General features: G+C 34.5%; 1 protein-coding gene across 2 annotated transcripts in view; it reads left to right on the top strand.

The window, feature by feature from the left end:
* NAALADL2 (N-acetylated alpha-linked acidic dipeptidase like 2) overlaps nt 1–19474 on the top strand; it is a 1239935-nt gene that overhangs the window by 1084018 nt on the left and 136443 nt on the right. For both annotated transcript variants that reach the window (XM_008705318.2, XM_008705320.2), the window contains one exon: nt 8814–8909. In XM_008705318.2, coding sequence (XP_008703540.2) covers nt 8814–8909 — 96 coding nt within the window. The remainder of the gene's footprint in view (nt 1–8813; nt 8910–19474) is intronic.

The following is a 19474-nucleotide window of genomic DNA, read 5'->3' as shown; positions in this document are numbered from 1 at the left end:
ACCAACCTTTCCTGGTTTGCCAGGTTTCTGTAGACAGGTCTGACGTCATTCTGATGTTCCTCCCGCTTGGGTTAGGATTCTCTTCCAACTGGCCGCTTTCAAGATGGTATCCTTGGATCTAATAATTGCAAATTGCACTATTATGTGATGTGGTGTAGGTCTGTTCTCATTGATCTTGGGAGGGGTCCTCTCTGCCTCTTGGACACGAATGCTTGTTTCTTTTGCCAGATTAGGGAAGTTCTCAGCTACAATTTGTTCAAATAGCTCTTTTAGACCTCTCTCTTTCTCCACCCCCTCGGGGATGCCGATGATTCTGACATTGGAACGTTTCATTGAGTCAGTAATCTCCCGTAATCTACATTCTTGAGATTGGATTTTTTTTTTGAGCCAAGCTTCCATTTTTTCCTTCTTTTCTTCCATCCCATCTTTCAATTCACTAATTCGCTTTTCTGCCTCATTTACCCTGGCCATTAGAGCATCTAGTATAGACTGTATTTGATTCATAGCATTTTTAATTTCTGCCAGATTTGCTCTCATTTCCGACCTTAGAGATTCTATATTCTCATTAATATTTTCATTAATGTTTTTTTCAAGCCTACACATGATCTTGACCATTGTTACTCTGAACTCCATTTCTGACAATTTGGTTATATCCATATCCATTAGTTCTGTGGCAGAGGCCACAGCCTCTGTATCTTTTCTTTGTTGGGGGGATTCCTCCTCCTTGTCATTCTGATGAGGAGAGGTTGCAGGGATGTACAGAGCCCAAATTATTGACCAGGACCCACACAATGTGCACTTGTTTTATAGGGACCTTAGGGATGTAGGCTTCTTGATTTTTCAGCCTGCTTTCTGGGGGAGGGACCTGTGTGCTGATACTCAGGCAACCCTGTTTGGGAAAAGTTGCCCCTCCCCTGTGAGGGGGGGTGGGGATGGGCACAATGCGAACTGCAATTTCTGGGCTTTTGTTCTCTGGCAGCTTTCCCTGGAGGTTTTCTGTGACTCTTCTGAGAGTCAGAGCAGCAGTGGCTGTATCCTAGCCTCAGTCTCAGTATAGAAAGATTGCAGTCCGCTTTCCACTGAGCTCTCCTGGCCACTTTAACTCTGTTTCCGTCAGTGCTGCTAACCCTGCAGCGTCCCAGGATGTGCGCCCCACAGCCGGTGTCCCAACCCTCACTCCCAGGGCCCGCACGTCTCTACCCTTTGTGCTTCTAACACCACCAACCGCCTGTGGTTCCCACGCGTGCTCCCAAGCTCCCTATTTCAGTGTGGCTCGCGCATGCTCTGGAGTGCTGGTTTTCAGTTTGGTCCCATGCATGCGCTCCCAAGCTCTCTTTTTCAGTCTAGTTCGAGTGTGTGCTCCGGAGCTCCAGTTATCAGTCTGGTCCTGCGCGCGCTCCTGAGCTCCCCGTATCAGTGCGGTTCCAGGGAGTGCTCCATAGCTCCAGTTTTCAGTCTGGTCGCATGCACATTCCCAGGCTCATGGTCTCAGTCTGTTTTCTAGAGGTTGCTGGTCCGGGAGTCTGGCCAGCTCCCCAGTGCAGGTGGCTACTGCTTCCTGGTGCCCGAGTGTGTCAGCTCCCTCCCCCTTCCATTTATCTTCTGATATCTGTGCGCAGATTTACGGCGCCCTGCTTCGTACCTCAATACTCAGCGCTGGAGATCTTCGTTTGTAGAGATCCAGATGTATCTTCCTGCGTCTTGGGCTGATTTTGTGGGTGTTCAGGATGATCTGGTAGCTATCCAGTTCAATTCAGGGGACCAGCTGAAAAAAGGTCCCCTACTCCTCTGCTATCTTTTTCTGACCCCACATGGGACTTCTTAGATTCAATTTTATTTAGTCTAAGCAGGGAGTCTTTGATTGTATCCTTTGACTGTACATAGTGTTTATGTTGCTTATGTAGAGTAAGTCTTGGAGGAACTGGAACAAGAGGTGGGGAAGATCATCGTTTTCCACTTAAATTCAAAAAACTAAAATCTTTGGCTACGGGGATTTGGGCAGTAAGGAGTAGGCATGGCATAGGAATGAAAGTGTGGACTGTGGAATCAGAAAAATCTGGGTTTATATCCAGGCTCTACCACTTACTTATGGTATGACCTTGAGCTAATGTGTGGAACTCATTGGTTCTCGATTCTCCATTTGTAAGGAGAGGGTCATAATAGTTCCACCTTAAATATTATTGTATTCATCCAAGTCATGTTCGTTAAGTATGAACTATACAGAAAAGGCATGTGCAGAATGTTTTTGTCTAGCTCAGTACCCATTAAACCTACATGGACTAAATATTTTATTTTATTTTTATTTTTTTAAAGATTTTTATTTATTAATTTGACATAGAGAGACAGCCAGCGAGAGAGGGAACACAAGCAGGGGGAGCAGGAGAGGAAGAAGCAGGCTCCTACCAGAGAAGCCTGATGTGGGGCTTGATCCCAGAATGCTGGGATCACGCCCTGAGCCGAAGGCAGACACTTAAGGACTGCGCCACCCAGGCACCCCAACATGGACTAAATATTTTAAATGATTATTTCTCAAAAAAAATGCAAAGGGTGTATATTTTGGTATGGTAGTAATTTAAGGTTTAGTCAACTCAATCTAGTCTAGAAATGAGTTAAATATAACCTTTGAGTGTTTTCTTTACCCATGTATATGTACTAACACTGTCTTCCACCATATTTATATCCTACCCTCATTTCAACACCTTTCTCTCCAGTGGCTCCTCTAGTAACAATTCAGTTTTCTGGGTAGTTTCCCTGAGTTTTTAATTCCTTCCGTTTAAGACTCTGATCTATTTATTTCCCTAAGATTTCCCTGTTTTTTTTAAATATCTGTTTATCTTCTGGATGCTTTCTCTCACATTAAAAATAAGTCCACATTGATCCTGTCTAAAATATAACAAATAAACTTTTCCCTGATTCTTTTACTCTCTTTAGGTAATGATAAATATTTTCTTAACTTTTCAACCTAATGTGCATTTCTAGAGAGGATAAGGTAGTTCATAATGTTGCATTTCTCATTTACTCTTCAACTGATTGCATTGTCTCCTGTGCTCACTAATCCATAGAAACCCCTCTGATAAAAGACACCAGGAGTCTTTGAAATGCTACTTCCAATGGATAATTTTCATCTTATTGTATTTCTTTACTTCCTTTGAAGTATTGATTATTCATTGCCAGATGTTCTCTACCTTTTTGACTCCCATAAAATCAAACTCCTATGCTACTGTTTACTTTCTCTGATTATTCTATCTATAATGTTTCCACGGGTTTTGTTTTTATTTTTCCTTAAATATAGGTGCCATTCAGAGATCTCGCTATTTCTCAGAGATCTGGGCTATACTCACTATACTTCTAAGACTACATATGGTCTTCTTTACATTTTGATTATTATGTGCATGCTTCTCAAATAATTTTTATTCCTGTTTGGAATTTGGTTGTGACCCAAACACATCTTGAATAATATAGTCACTCATCTTCTGGGATAGGTTTATATGGATATCTCACAAACACCTTACTTCAAAAGTTTAAAATTTAATTTCTTTTGTCCTAAATCTTCATGTTTGTTTATTTTCTAAATTAATGAAATTTCTATCCACTTATTTTATCAAATCTAGAAATACTTGCAATCTTGACTCCAAAGACTTCCACATCCAATTAACTACCAAGCACTTTATCTTAAACATTTTATCTTAAATATTTCTTAAACTGATCCCCTCCTCTCTGTTTCTACTACTATTGTCCTGGTTTAGTCTCTCATATTTTCTCACTGTAGTATTGCAATAGCCTTCCTGTAAACTCCCTGTTTCCCATCATATCTTTTAATTTATCCCCTACAGATTTGTCAATGTGTGCCATCCTCATTCACACACTTGAAAATATCACTTGCTCTATTCAAAACCATCTAAGGACTTAACGGTCACCTACAGAAATGGTTTTCAAACCTTAACAGATGTAGATTTTAAAGGAGAAATTTCACAAGGAGTTCAATACACAAGCACATATTTATAGTAAATTTCAAAACTCTAACTTTTGCTTACGTAAAAAAAGAATTCCTGATAAATGTGATAAAAATCAGACACCACCCAGTTTTAATGTAGTCCTTTCCTCCTTCCTGAGCACATTCATAAGCTTTGTTCCTTTGCTTAATTTTGACATAAACTCTCTGAGGAGGACCAGCATATTTACATTTTTCAACCTTATGGATTGATGATACCAAGATTGAAAGATTAATGACTTACTCAAGGTTGTCTGGCATTTTTTACTATTCTAATACAAAAGGGATCCCAACTCTTAAAAGGCTCATAGTATAGTAAAGAAAACAGAAATATAACAAAAACACAATGTAATAAATTATGAGGAAAAGTAAATATAAAGTGATATGGAAACACTGACAAGAGCACAATGAATTCTGATGGGTTGGTGAGGATCAAGGAAAGCAATTGTAGAAAGAAGCCTGATAATCAGATAGAGGAAGAACATTTCAGGTAGGTGAAGAAATGGCATAAGTATAGGAACAGAGAGAGTAAAAGTAAGTGTGGGTCCAGTTTGTTGAAGACCCTGCTATGCTATAAACAGAAACTAAATGGAAATGGTGCAAAATAGTTTATGGGAAAGAAAGAATTGTTCAAAGGTGAAAGAAAAAAGGCTAGGACTTGTTTGTGAAATGTCATACTAATGAATTTAAACTTGGGTGTATAGTCAGTAGGGACCATAGTTTGGGTAAAAGTAATAAATAACAAGACTATAGCAACGGAAAATTGTAGAAAATTGTCTAAATATGTAGATTAGAAGGGAATTGACTAATGCAGTTCTGTGGTACAAAGGGTGACGTTGGAGCCAAGAACAGCATAAAATTTCAAAATGTTTGCATAAATATATGCAAAATATTGATATGATGCTGTCATCCAAGATAAAAAATGAAGGCAACAATTGGGGAAACACAAGATCGTGATTTGGAACATAAGTTGATACAGCTGAAGGATCGCATAAATAAACAAAAACCATGAACTAAAAATAGGGATCAAGTCTGGAGATAAAGATTTGGAAATTACCATTTTGAAGATGGTAGTTGAAGCCAGAAAAGTACATAAAACCCTTAGCCTGTAGAAAAGAGAAGACCGAGTGTAAACCACTTAAAAATGATAGTAAGATTTAAAAAAAAAATCCAGTTCAGGTAGAGAATAATATACAGATAGAGAACCAGCAGGGTAAAATCAGTGACATTAGACAAGAGGTGAAAGAAAGCAGGTGTCCTAAATATGGTGAAATGTTACAGAAAGGGTAAGTAAGTTAGTGACTGAGAGAGAAATAGAATTTTACACCATATCCTAGATAGATTTTTCTTATCAATATCCCTTCTTCTGTAATATTTTTATTATGATCTCCAGGTGGAAGACATGTAGTGTTAGGTTTTTCATGTATCTTGATTTCCTCCTTTATTTTAAGCTATCCATAATTGTTCTAAACAAAAATCCTTTCTAAGTGGTTAATGGTGCTTAACTTTCCTCTTCATCTACAGATGGGAGCCATTATTAAACAACCATCACACAGAGTTAATGTAATACTAGTAGAAAACTTTCACAAAGCGTATACCCTTCTTTTAATCTTTTCATTATTTTTATGTCAGGATATACAAATACCTGTCTGTGAATGATAAAGAATGGTAGTGTCTTAATATTTTCAAAGACAGTGATATTTGATGTATTGTGTGTTCGAATCCCATTAGATTAAAATCCATGCGATTAAGGACCGTGTCCTGCACTTAGTGCAGTAAATGGCATGTAGGAGGGGCACATGAGCGTTTTTTAAATAATTAAATAAATGAGGCAGTAGAGACAAAGAATGGTATGGCAAGAGATAGGTGAAGGCATAAGAGAAAGAAAGGGATTACATTGGAGGATAAGGCTCATATGGATAATTTAAATTAACATGCACTGCTACTAAATAATTGAAAGTTCAATAAAAACCTCATTAATTATAACTCCCTATTTATCTTCCACGGGATCATTCAATTTGAGGCGGGCTGATATTTTACCTTTGCACTATTTATGAAGTTTTGTTTTGCTGAGTAAACTAACACGATAAAATTATGTCAAGAAGTTCATTTAAAACCACTCATGAAACAAACTTTTTAAGGACTTCAGGCTTAAATTATTAAATGAAAATGAATGACGCAAATTATTCATGCCATTCTTTTACTCAAGTTGATTCAAAGATATCTCTCTTTAGAAAAACAAACATATCTAAATGCAAACTATGCCCTGTCTTTCATAGGATCATAGAGCAGTCTCTGGATTTTCTTTAGTTCAGCATCCTGCTGTAATCACCACCACATCATCGCCATCCTTACCAGCATCATTATGATATTTATTGCTATTAGCCTTATCATGAATGCCATTAATGTAGTGTCTCCTGTGTGGCAGGCATTGGACAGTTCACAACATCTCTGTAAAGTATGTTATTTAAGTTTTTTAGATGTGGTAACTAATCCTTTGGAGATTAAGATGTTTAAGATCGTGTAATTATTAAATGCCAAAACCAAAATTTTAATGTATTTCTATGTTGACTGCCCAAAATGCCTCCAAAAAAACCTTATTGATAAACAAAATTAAGTTTATTAGACCTATTGCAGTGAGGAAGACTAGCGTCCTGACTAAATGTATTTGTTTCCGAGGGCTCTGCCATAACAAGGTACCACAGATTGAGTGTGCAGACATCTGTTGTTCTGTGTGGTATCAGAGTTGGTTCCTTCTGAGATGTGTGACAAAAAAATCTGTCCCAAGCCTTTTGCCTAGCTTCTGGCAGTTTTCTGACAATCTCTGGAGTTCCTCGGCTTGTAGACTTATCACTCCGATCTTTGCCCTCGTGTTCACATGGTTTTCTCCCTGTGTACACATCTATCTCCAAATTTTCTCTTTTTGGAAGGACACTAGTCATATTGTATTAGGGACCCACTCCACTCCAGTGTAACCTCATTCTAGATGAGGTAGCTACATCTGCAATGACCTATTACCAAAAAGATCAGATTCTGAGATATTCAAGTTCTAATTATTCAACCGTATTATTCAACCCATAACACTGAATCTTAGTAGGCTCTCCAAATGGGGAAATTAGGGAAGGATATTTATGATATTTTAGCCTGGTTGTGTGGTTTTAGGCTAAGCCTTAAAAAGTAGAGTGCTGGTTGGAACTGGGCAGAGTTTCTGACTAATTTTAGATTGGAGGGAAAAATGAGGAGAGGAACATAAAACAAGTGTTTATAAATACGCTCTTTGTCTAGAGAGGTAAGCTGTTTGGTTGGTTCACGGTTTTATTATCCAAAAGTGGGTATATACTGGAGCAAACAGCTAAATTACTTTTGCTTGATCACAGTATTATTCAAAGTAGTTTTAGTCCTCATCTGTATGACTTCAGAGTCCATCAGCTACATCTTTCTTTCTCATCATTGATATCCCAAAGTAGTCTGTTCTACTGCTGGATTGCTCAGACAAATAGTTTTATTAAATAGTTCTAATAGAATTCAGTTTAAATTTGTTACCCTGTTGCAGTCATTGCTGGCTAGATTTGATTGAATTTTTCTTCCTTATGATAGCCTTCAGAAAGATTATCTATCATTCAATAGTCTACCTATATACATATATCCTGTCCCAATTCTTCTATTTTTTAGACAAATCCTAGTTACTTTGGGTTTTTAAGTATAAGCTATATTTATATAGTACGTAATAATCATCTCATGGGATGTTAAGAATGCTGATAACTATAAGATCATTACTTTGCATAGTGTCTTAGTCCTTTTGGATTGCTGCAACAAAGTATCACAGCCTGAGTGGCATAAAAAGCAACAGAATGTTATTTCTCACAGTTCTGGAGGTAGGAAGTCCAAGATCAGGGTGCCATTGTGATGGAGTGAGGACTCTTTTCTAGGTTGCAAACTTCTTGTTGTATTGTCACATAAAGGAAGGTGCTAGGGAGTTCTGTGAGGCCTCTTTTATAAGGGTACTAATTCCAGTTACAAGGATGAATCCCACATGACCTAATCACCTCCCAAATGCCCCACCTCCTATTATGATTACTTTGGTAATTAGGATTTCAATACAGGAATTTTAGATGAGCATGAATATTTAGACCACAGTAGATGCTAACATTGTCAGCATCCTGTCTTCTTAAATCCTGAAATCCAGATGTACAAAATGACTAGTTGAAGTTTTTCTGATTGAAAAAAAACAAAAAAAAAAAGCTTCTCTGATTGGTTTCGACCATCTTAACACCAAGGTTCTGATACAGCCAGCATGCTACCATTTTATTAGAAGCATGTGGAGCCATGAGACCAATCTATCCAAAATATCTTACTATTGCTTTAAAGTGAGTTTTGCAATATTTAAGATGTCATGCACACTTTTGCCTAGACTTTTTTAGATGGTAATCATGTTTATCAAAAACATTACATCCTACCAGCCTTAAAACATAAAATTTAACATGTAAATCAGAGAAGGAGTTTCACATGTAGGTTTTGTTATCAAGATATCTTGCTTTACATATAACCCTGCATTTGGGAAAAGGGGGGTGTGTGCAAAGAATTATTTCCTCTGAATAAAAAAAAATTATTTTGTAAATAAAAATAGAGTTATAGAATTCTACTCATTTTAATTTAAAAGTATTCTGCAGTTGGTTAATTAGATCAGCAGAATGAAGGCCAACAATCAACAGAAAACTTAAAGCAATTTAGAGTCCTTTGAATCTTTAAAGAAAATCCAATAAGCACTTGAAAAACAAAATCAATGAAGAGTTTTAAATGTTTCTTTTCTGATTTTCCACAGGGTCCAAGTTTTCTCTCTGAGGCCCATTTCCCTAAACATGCAACAGAAATTGAAGAAATGGATCCTTTTTTCAACCTTCATGAAACCATTACCAAGGTAGGAGATCACTGCATTCATGAGCAAGTTGGGAAAGTTTGGAGGGTTTTTTGTTAGTAGATGGAGAAAAGGATAATAACCAATCAAGAGAAATCTTATATTTTCATTTATAAAATATACTCAAAAGGATTTTAAGTACCTCCCATTATTTTACTAAGGAGTGAGGATGACCTACTCCTCAATCAAGATCATACAGAGCAATAGCATGATTTGTATTCAAATTCAATCCTTAATAAAACAATTAAGGGTTTTTTTTCCTTCATCTGAAAGTAGATTTGTAGTGTACTCTCAAGTACACTCTTTGATTAAGCGTAGTATAAAATGCATCTTTGAATTTTTGTATCTTCAATGTTTTGTTTCAATATTTAAGATACTCGGTTGTTTACGGTGGTACTTTTTAGTTGTAGTGAAAGAAAAATGGCTCCTTAAAAAAAAAGATTGCATTTATAATAAGTGTTTTTATACTATGTTGGTCAGACCTATATTTTTACTTAAAACTCTTAGCTGTGTGTTTATAATATGGAGAAAATTAAATTGTACAGTATGGAGTAAATAAATTTAATGTTCTGACATCATATGACATCATATGAATTTTTACATTTACCAACTATTTGTTTAGTCTGTCATAACCTCCCTTTTGGGGATAGAGTTTATAGAGAATGTTGACATTTCAGCACATTTAAAATAATCCATATTTATATATACTTAGTTGAATGATTGAATCATTCTTAAATCTTCTTAGTGAATTTTACAAGGCTATTTTTCTCATTCAGAAACAGGAAAATATGATATAATGAACTGAACTCAATAAGTGGCAGTAGAATGAACTCAGAATACAGACTAGGATTCTCGGTATACCCTAGTTTTTTAAAAAACCGTGTTTTATTTTTTCTGAACTTCTGAAATTAGAGGAGTTTGGCCCACATTTTACTTAAAATTCTCCTAAGCTCAAATTATCTGAATCTTAACTACATTCATACCTCTGTGCTTTACAATTTATTTTGCTTCCTTAATTTAGATTTTAAGTACCCATCCTTTAATATCCATTTTTATTTGGATATAGCAACATAGAAGTGGCCCCCAAATAATAGTTCCTTAGTATTCAAATTATTAATTATATTCTTAATAATTGTACAGATGATAGATTGATAGATAAAAATACATATCTCTATATATATCTATATACCTATTTAAAAGAGTATATGCATCTGCATACGTTTAGATGAGTGTGTTTGTGTGCATGTATGTGCATTCGTTCAAATAATCTGGATACTTATAGTCTAGGTTTATTTACTTATTTTTAAGTGAAGCATTAGAGGATTTTAGGGCAATGCAATAGTAATATTTTCTCCATTTTTTCCTGTTTTCCTCTGGATCAGGGAATTCATTGATTTTTGTGGAATGAATAATTTGAGACCCTGTTGATATCAGGTGTATAATGAGAAGTGTAAACACACACTGATTCTTGCTGCCTGTTGTCTTGGCCACACCACAGCTTCTAAGAGCATGTTGGGAAGCAGGGCTGGGGCAGAAGGGAGTAGGGGAACATAGAACACAGCCTGAACATATACCTGCGGTCAGTACTTAGTGTGAAACACAGGAAGTCGGAGACTATTTGAGAGGATACACAAATTTGTGCACAGACATCACCACACGTTCTACATTTATTTTCATATTTATTTCATATGTAAGCAGATTTTAATCCATTAAATGGATGTTAGAAAAAATTCTATGTCTATGAAGAAATCAAACATGCCTAAGTGCAGAAGCAAGTGACCTGTGATACTTTTTATGACCAAATATATTTATCTAATGTTGATCCGGTTTCCCCAGTCATCGTGTTTACCTATGGTAACACCTCCTGTTGGAGATATAGGCCAAAGGAAGAAATTGTGCTTCAGAAGTTCAATCTTAGTTTATCAATAAGAGAAACCGGGGAATCATAAAAACAAGTACTTAATACTTTATTTTAAGGTCAAATTTTCATTGATCAACAACAAAATAAAAATATAAATATGGTGGGGTTGACTAAGCCCATGACTAGAAAATATGGAGTATAGATTTTAAGACCTTGGCTACTAACTTGTTATTTTATTTAGTAAAACTGTATTTTATTTTCTGCACCAAAAAGGAATACACTAGTAATGGCTTTCTTCACTAGGATTCTGTGAGATTGAAAGATAATGTATACATTTTCTCTGGAAATGCAATATGGATGTAATTGAGTATAATTATTAACACATTAAAAAATATGAGTGCTGATGTCTTCAAATAGACTCTTACCTGCATTTTCTGAATTAAGTTTTCACTTTAAAAAAGAATAAGTTAGATATGAAAGCAAATGATTTAACTAATTAATCAAATGCTGAGAATACACTCGTAAGTTAGTGTGTACAAATGGAATATATAATTTAATTTGTAAAAGATTGAGGCCTTTAGAATATTTTGTTTCAGTAAGAATAATAGTGGTATTATCATAGTATATCATGTATTTAGTATACTCATATTTCACATAGCAGTGAGATATTATAGAAATAGCAATGGACTTTGAATAAAAAGACCCAGTTAGGTATAAATTCTGTTACTGTGAATTCTGAAAACCTGATATAAAGTAGGAGAAACACTTTGAAAAATGATAAAACACAATGACTGATATTACACCAATCATAAAACATTTAAAAAATCTGTAGTAATTGAAATATTGAAGATTCTATTCCTTATTTCTCCCGATAAAAATTTGAATTCAATACATGGCACTATAACACAATCACATATTTATTTTATCTAATTAAATTAATATAAGAAACATACACATCTAATACAAATGATCATGTAATGTAATCTATATCTTTTACAAGTAAGCAACTTTGTACTCTAGACCTTTGTTATAGATCACAAATATGATTTATATAAAATTAAATTACAGTTTCCAAGCACTGAAAAGTTAATAACCTATCAATGGTGTTTTTTTTTTCTGAAAATAAATAAACTGCACTCATACATGACATAGGAGCTATGAGTTCTAGTCTATAGCTCCCCGATGCTGTCTTTCAGTTCTTTAAAAATATTTTTTTTACAAAGTATGAATTTATCCTGGCATTTGTCTTTTTGATATAAAGCATGGAACCTAAGAAAGTAATGAATGAGGCTCAATATTGATGCTAAAAGGTGTAATTCATCATTGCTTCAATGACAGTCAGGTGGTACAGTATAAAGTCGCCAAAGGGCAGCACGTACTGCATCAATGTTGAAGATGTTTTCTTGTCTTCTATAATTACCCTTAAAAATAACATTTAAAAAAAATTATCATGGAAGCCAAACTAATTTCTCCAAAGATTACACATGAATGAAATACCAATATAAATCTTAACTCTTAATCTTTTAATAAGGGAATAAAAATCTCCAAGGATTTATGTTTTGAAATAGGCTTATTTCTCCTTCTCTCCCTAGGAATTGTCTAGTTATGTATCTAAATCTTCAACATTTAGGTTGTAAATTGTTATTAGTTTTCTAAGTATTCTAGTAGCCTATTATAAGCCAAGGATGAAACAAAACGCTTGACAGACAAAAACAGTTAATACATGAGAATAGGTTCAAGGGAGTAAACAGGTAAGGAAATCATTTTAATATAACATAGTAAAAGAGGTGATAGTGATATGAACAAGTTATGAGAAGAAAGATGATGGAGTTCATGCTTCTGACTAGGAGATTTGAAGAATTTACCAGAAAGATGACATTTGAAGAATTTAAGAAATATTAACTTTATCTTAATGTCAAAACTTCCCTTAAGAGTTCTTTAAAAAGCAGGTTGTTGGTGGTATTGGGTGAGAAATGATGATATGTATTTTGAATAACAGAAGACAGATTTAAGAGACATTTTTCGGTTTGAATAATAGGATATATGATTTACTGGATATGGGGTATGAAACAGAGTGAAGAGTAAAGGACAATTTGAATAGCTCCAGTTTGGGCAAAGTTGATATTATTGAATTAACCAAATTAGGTTTTGGGCTGAAGAAAGTGATAGAATTTAACCTTAGACATGTGAAATTTTGGATACTTAGCACATCTAGACAAATTTGTCATAGGAACAGTTGGATACATGAGGTTGGAGCTCAGGAAGAAATAGAATCCAATCCATTACCTGACGTAATAACCACTTGTCACATGTGGCTTTAAACTAAAAAATAATTTAAATAGAACTAGAATTTAATTTCCTCAATATCATTAGCCACAATTCACATGTTTAGTAACCACACATGGCCAGGGGCTACTGCATGGAATAGCATAGATTATAGAACATTTTCATATCTGTACCGGTGGTACAGACAATGTCACCCTGGCAATACTCATGCAGAGAAGCAAGATTTACAGGGAGAGGACAAAAGACCCAGGGCAAAATGGTTTATGGGATCCACAGGAAACGATACATTATAAGAAAGAGAAAGTGTTCAAAAGCATATCCTCCCACAACCTGACACCATTAAGATGGCTACTATTAAAAACAAAACAAAACAAAAGACAACAAGTGTTGACAAGGATGTGGAGAAATTGAAACCCTTGTGCACTGTTCGTGGGAATATAAAACGGTACAGTCGTTGTGGAAAACAATGACAGTTCCTCAAAAAATTAAAAATAGAAGTATCATATGTTCTGCCAATTCCACTTCTGGGTATATATCCCACAGAATTGAAAGTGAAATCTTGGAAACATATTTGTACACCCATGTTGATAACAGCATTTATTCACAATAGCTAAAATGTGGAAACATCCCAAGTGACCATAGATGGATAAATGAACAAGTAAAATGGGGTGTATATATACAATGGAATATCATTCAGCATTAAAAAGGAAGGAAATTCTGACGTTGGCTGCAACATGGATGACACTTGAGGACTTCATGCTAAGTGAAATAAGCCAATCATGAAATGACAAATACTTTATGATTCCAATGTATATGATGTACTTAAAGTAATCAAAACCAAGGAGAAAGAAAATACAATGGAGGTTGGGATAGGGAAGAGGAATTTTTCTTTAATGCATATAGAGTTTCAGTTTTACACCTTGTAACTTACACAAGGTGTAAGAGTTATAGAGGTGGATATTGGTCCTGCTTACACATTATGAATGTATTTCATACCACTGAACTATACACTTAAAAATGGTTGATGGTAAATTTTATGTTATGTGTATTTTACGACAGTTTTTAAAAATTCAGGAAATAGAAGTGTATTTACCCAATCAACTGGTCATCCACTTATTTGGAATTTTAAAATTCTTTTTTCTCTTCATTTATGCCTGAGCTTCTGTTCTTTGCCATTACCCATAAAGAGTTCACATGACTTGTTAACCAGTTCTTCGGTCTACTTTTTTTTTTTTTTTAAGATTTTATTTTTTTATTTAAGAGAGACAGAGAGAGAACGAGCGCAAGCAAGGAGTGGGGGGGAAGGGCAGAGGGAGAGGGAGAAGCAGACTCCTGGCTGAGCAGGGAGCCTGACGAGGGGCTCCATCCCAGGACTCTGAGATCATGACCTGAGCTGAAGGCAGATAATTTTTTTTTTTTTTTTTTTTTTAAGATTTTATTTATTTATTTGACAGAGATAGAGACAGCCAGTGAGAGAGGGAACACAAGCAGGGGGAGTGGGAGAGGAGGAAGCAGGCTCCCAGCGGAGGAGCCTGATGTGGGGCTCGATCCCAGGACTCCGGGATCACGCCCTGAGCAGAAGGCAGACGCATAACGACTGAGCCACCCAGGCGCCCCCTGAAGGCAGATAATTAACCCACTGAGCCACTCAGGTGCCCCTGGTGTACTTTTAATTGATGTAACATTCCTATTTATTTTATATCTTTTTGGATTTAATATATTTTATTAGCATTTTCTTGATAACTTTTTCCTATAATGCACACTCAGTAAATGATGACTGATAACTGTATTTTAAAGAAAACAAAACACTATAGCTATGTTGAGAAGGAAAGGCCTTTTAAAATCAAGTGTCAATATATAGCATTTGGGATAGAAGAGGAAAGATGCTATCTATTACATTATTGGATTAATAGTACTTTTCCTCTGGAACCCCAAATGCTGTATATTATATTTTAAAATCTCTGAGTATGAATAGTACATCCAGGAAAACAAAAGACCTTATAAATGTAGTAACATGGAAACTAGCAAATGACCTAATTCTGTGTGAGCTTCCTTAAGAAATACCAATTTATAAGTCATTTCATTGTTTTTCCCACCTAGCTTAAGAAAAAAATGATTTCTTTATCTTTAATTATATAGGATATGCAATATTAATACATTTTTAGTATAGGGTTTTTTTAAATACTGTTCTTAATTGTGTATGCATTTCTTCCTTTTCTTATAAAATATTAAAATAGAGATCCTTTATAAAATTGTTTGGATCTTGCAATATTCCAAAGAGGAAATAATAGGAATAATATAGTATTTATTCCCATATATATGTGGAGACAGTGTCACAGTGAGATTAAATTGCAGAAAAAAGGCAGCATTTGTATAAAGCCTTGAAGTCAAGGCTAGAAATTCTTATATAGTTTGTATTCTAACAATGTAGTTATATTTGCCCTTACTTATAGCTATAAATTTTAACTCAATTCTGCAGTGGTGTGAATAAAGGCTAATGGTGGTGTCTTCAATGATGAAAAACATTTAATTAATTCTAATTTTTAACCATTTCAGCTAATATTAATTACATTTAGAGATGATAACCAGAATCACTTTGACTAATACAGTTATATTCTGCTAATTTATTTTAAACACATGATTTGTGAAACACGAATCTGCAATTATTTTTAAATGTCACTAATAAATTATGTTTGTACCAGTTGTTGTGATAGGAAGATTCTTAGAGCATGGCAACTGAAAACCATGTACTAAAACAATCTATTCATTTTATAACTATAGAATAGAAAGGCAGACTAAAATACAGAATGATTTTATTTCTCCTGAGATATCATTCTAAGCTCTAGCTTAAAAATTATAGCTTAGTAGCCTTATGTAAAGTAAGAGAAAAAGGAAGAGACCAAATCCCTTTTATTCAGTTTCCTGAATTCCAAAGTCATGTTGTATTCATGAGCTAATAGATTTCTGGTTCAATTCTTTAAATGCTTAAAACCTGGCCATGATTTGTAATCTGATTGAGCAAATCTGAGTGTCTTCCAAGTATCTTTAGTGTTGATATATTATTTGGATAAAATACGTGAATATTGTATTCTATTTAGCAAAGGAAGTGTAATGATATTCTTTAATCCTGTTTGTGCATTTGAGGTGATTCTGAAGCTGTGGATTTAAGGCTTTTGTTATTTTTAAAAATACTTCAAAAGTTATTTCCTGCTATATCAAATTATTGTTACTAGATGCACCATGTCTCCATGGGGATCTACACTGTGTTTCATGACACGAACTAAACCAGAAAATATCCCAAATATGTATTTTCAATGTAGAGATTGTACTTTGTAATAAAGAATGTTGGTTGGAGCTACTCAAGGGAGATGATGCGATATTAAAACCAACCTTCTACGCCTTGAAAAGGAAATATTATCGGTGTATATCTTCTTCATAAATGTATAATTAAACTCACTATCTTCATTTACTGAAATTGGAAATGTTGCCGACTATATTTTCTCTTGCCTAGAGAGGTTTGGTTTATTGTTTTTCATTATATGGCACAAATATTATAGTTTCTAAAGGCATGCCTTATACTACCAGTTTCTTTTTCGTTTTTGGTTTTATTACTCAAAAGCAAATTGTTGGGGGCGCCTGGGTGGCACAGCGGTTAAGCGTCTGCCTTCAGCTCAGGGCGTGATCCTGGCGTTATGGGATCGAGCCCCACATCGGGCTCCTCTGCTATGAGCCTGCTTCTTCCTCTCCCACTCCCCCTGCTTGTGTTCCCTCTCTCGCTAGCTGTCTCTATCTCTGTCGAATAAATAAATAAAATCTTAAAAAAAAAAAAAAAAGCAAATTGTTACACAATATAAGACTGTCAAAATTTGACTCCCTTTTTAAAGGGAGGTTAATCATCAAAGTAGATATTTTGCTACATCATATTACAAGAGTTATTACTGCATATTAAGATAAGTAGAAAAGTCGTGATTCTTTAAGCATACATTTTTTTCTTTAATATATACATAAAGCCTGATTAACATGTATTTATTACAGAATATAAATATGCTAGTTATATAAATCAGGATAGGAAGCTCTATGTTCACCTATAAATAATATGAAATAAAGATACAGTCAACCTACTTCAGAAAGTTTTCATGTGTGATTCAGGAAATGGTAGCCTCATCCCATAAAGTAATAGTTTTGAATTTTGTATGAGCTAAATATATCCTTCCTATTTCTGGTAAATGTCAATAAGTTGAAAGTGAATTTTAATGTTAATTTCTTCATTTGCCCCTCACTTTGAACAAGAGTTTTTTTGTCTTTTCCTACCATTCTCAGACAAATATCATCCTTGAAGTGGTGTAGAAGTACAGAGACAAAGGGCAGAGCAGTCAATGGATAACAGATTGGCTCTAGGTAGGCAGGTCAAATGTCCTTCCAAAGACTGCTGTTGAAATAAAGACTTTGTATAATAAAAAGATTTAAAAGCCCTAGGCAATAACCACTTATTTAAAAAAATCTAATGTAACGCAACAAGCCAGAAGAATCTGGGCAGTCTTTTGGAATCTATTTTACTGGACTTTGATCATGATGCTTACATGTCCTGGGGTCAGTACCCACTGTCCCCATGTATTACTGTAATAAAAGATCCCCTTACACATACACACACACACACACACACACACACACATACATTATGTGGTACGAATGAATTAATGATACAGATTTTCAGTGCTAGTCACTCTCTGTATTATTCCTTGAAAAACTCTGAAGATATATAGATCTATATATATCTATATAGATATATGTATGTTTTCTTGTCTTCTTTTTCAGAACAGTCTGAATGTCATCCTGTTTTTATTTGTTTGCTTTTAAATAATCTTTGGACCTATATATTCTGCTGCTATTGGTGTGATACAGAAAATATTTAAAAATTGCAGTTTTTTTGGCATTTAGTTGTCAGAATTTGAATTATGCAGTGTCTCTCAAAGAGTTCACAGCAATTGGTGTTTTAAGATAGAATGAATGTATTCCACAAATATTAATAGTTTTATGATATTACATTGAATTTTAGGAACTGAGCAAGAATTAGATTTGAACAAATCAAATTTTTGTTTGAAAGGCAAACAAAATTTTTGTTTGTGATAGGAAAACAATATTTATTTAGATTAATTATGGTTTATTTGCTAATATGTCTTTTTAACATTATAAATTAAGGTTTAGGAATTAATTATATTTAAAATTACAGTGTCCTTGACCATTATTGGAGGTTCAAATAGTAATATTTCTGCTTTCTAAAATAAAGCAATAATGAACAATCATAATTATGTTCCTTAGTTGTCAGGAAAAAGAATTATGATCCTTATAGTTACTGATTTAAGAAAGCTATGAAGAAAGTGATCCATTTTAGAAATATTTTCTTCAAAAGTGAAAAAGTCCATATCATTAGGATGTTGTGTTTGTCATTAATAAAGACCTACATGCAAACTTGTTCAATAAAAGTAAAATAATTCTATTTTTCTCATGTAACTGAAAATTCTAGAAGAGGCACATTTCAGGAGTAGCTCAAACACAGCCCTTGATCTACTTATCTGTTATCCTCTCAGTTCTACCCTTGTCTCTGTTGGGTGTTTCACCAGCAGAATTCCTCTATAGTAGAAAATGTTGCCAGCAGTTCCTGGAATCATATCCATACATAATTCTGTCAAAGCAAGGGAGGATCTCTCTTCTGGTGACTTTCTCAGAAAAGCAATAATGCTGATTTCTAGAAAGGCCTAGCAATATGGACCCTCATCTTATTGCTCTGAATTGGCATCATGCTTATTTCAGATCATTTCTTGTGACCAGGGAAATAATTATGCTGATCAATGTTAAGCCTGATTTCCATAAACTAATGAATGTGGAAAAGAAATTAAAGTTTTAAAAAACCCTGGTTTGGAAGAATGAGACTAAGCAAGATCAAGTAATTATGGCTCATCATATCTTCTTTGATTAATAATCCTGGCTAATTCAGATTATTGATAACCCAGTTGGAGGAGGGTATGAAGACAGAGGGATATGTCAGATTGAAAACACTAAATGATTGGGAACGTGGGACCAAGTAGTAAATGCATGAACAAGAGGCTGATGAGAATCTTAGGTGGCAAGATTATTTCAGTGTAGAAAGACTTATAATTTTTGTGTCAGATGACTTGAGGAAATAGTAAAAGTATTTTAAAGCAATAAAATGTTATTACTTTTTTCTTTTCTTTTTTTTTTATAACGTGGGCTTTTTTTAACCTCTCTGCGTGATATATCTTCTTTCAGTCAACTATTCAAAAAGAGAGTTGCAGTATTTGTTCAGAGGAATAAAGGTGTACTTGACCTTGAAGAATAAGTAAAGATATGTATTAGCTGGGTTTTAAGTTTTAGAACAGTAACACAAATTTTAAGTGATAAT

This window comes from Ursus maritimus, unplaced genomic scaffold, assembly GCF_017311325.1.
Source record: "Ursus maritimus isolate PB19 unplaced genomic scaffold, ASM1731132v1 scaffold_4, whole genome shotgun sequence".
NCBI classification, from domain to species: Eukaryota; Metazoa; Chordata; class Mammalia; order Carnivora; family Ursidae; genus Ursus; species Ursus maritimus.
The sequence above is the reverse complement of the archived record's forward strand: the minus strand, read 5'-3'. Positions and strand labels throughout refer to the sequence as shown.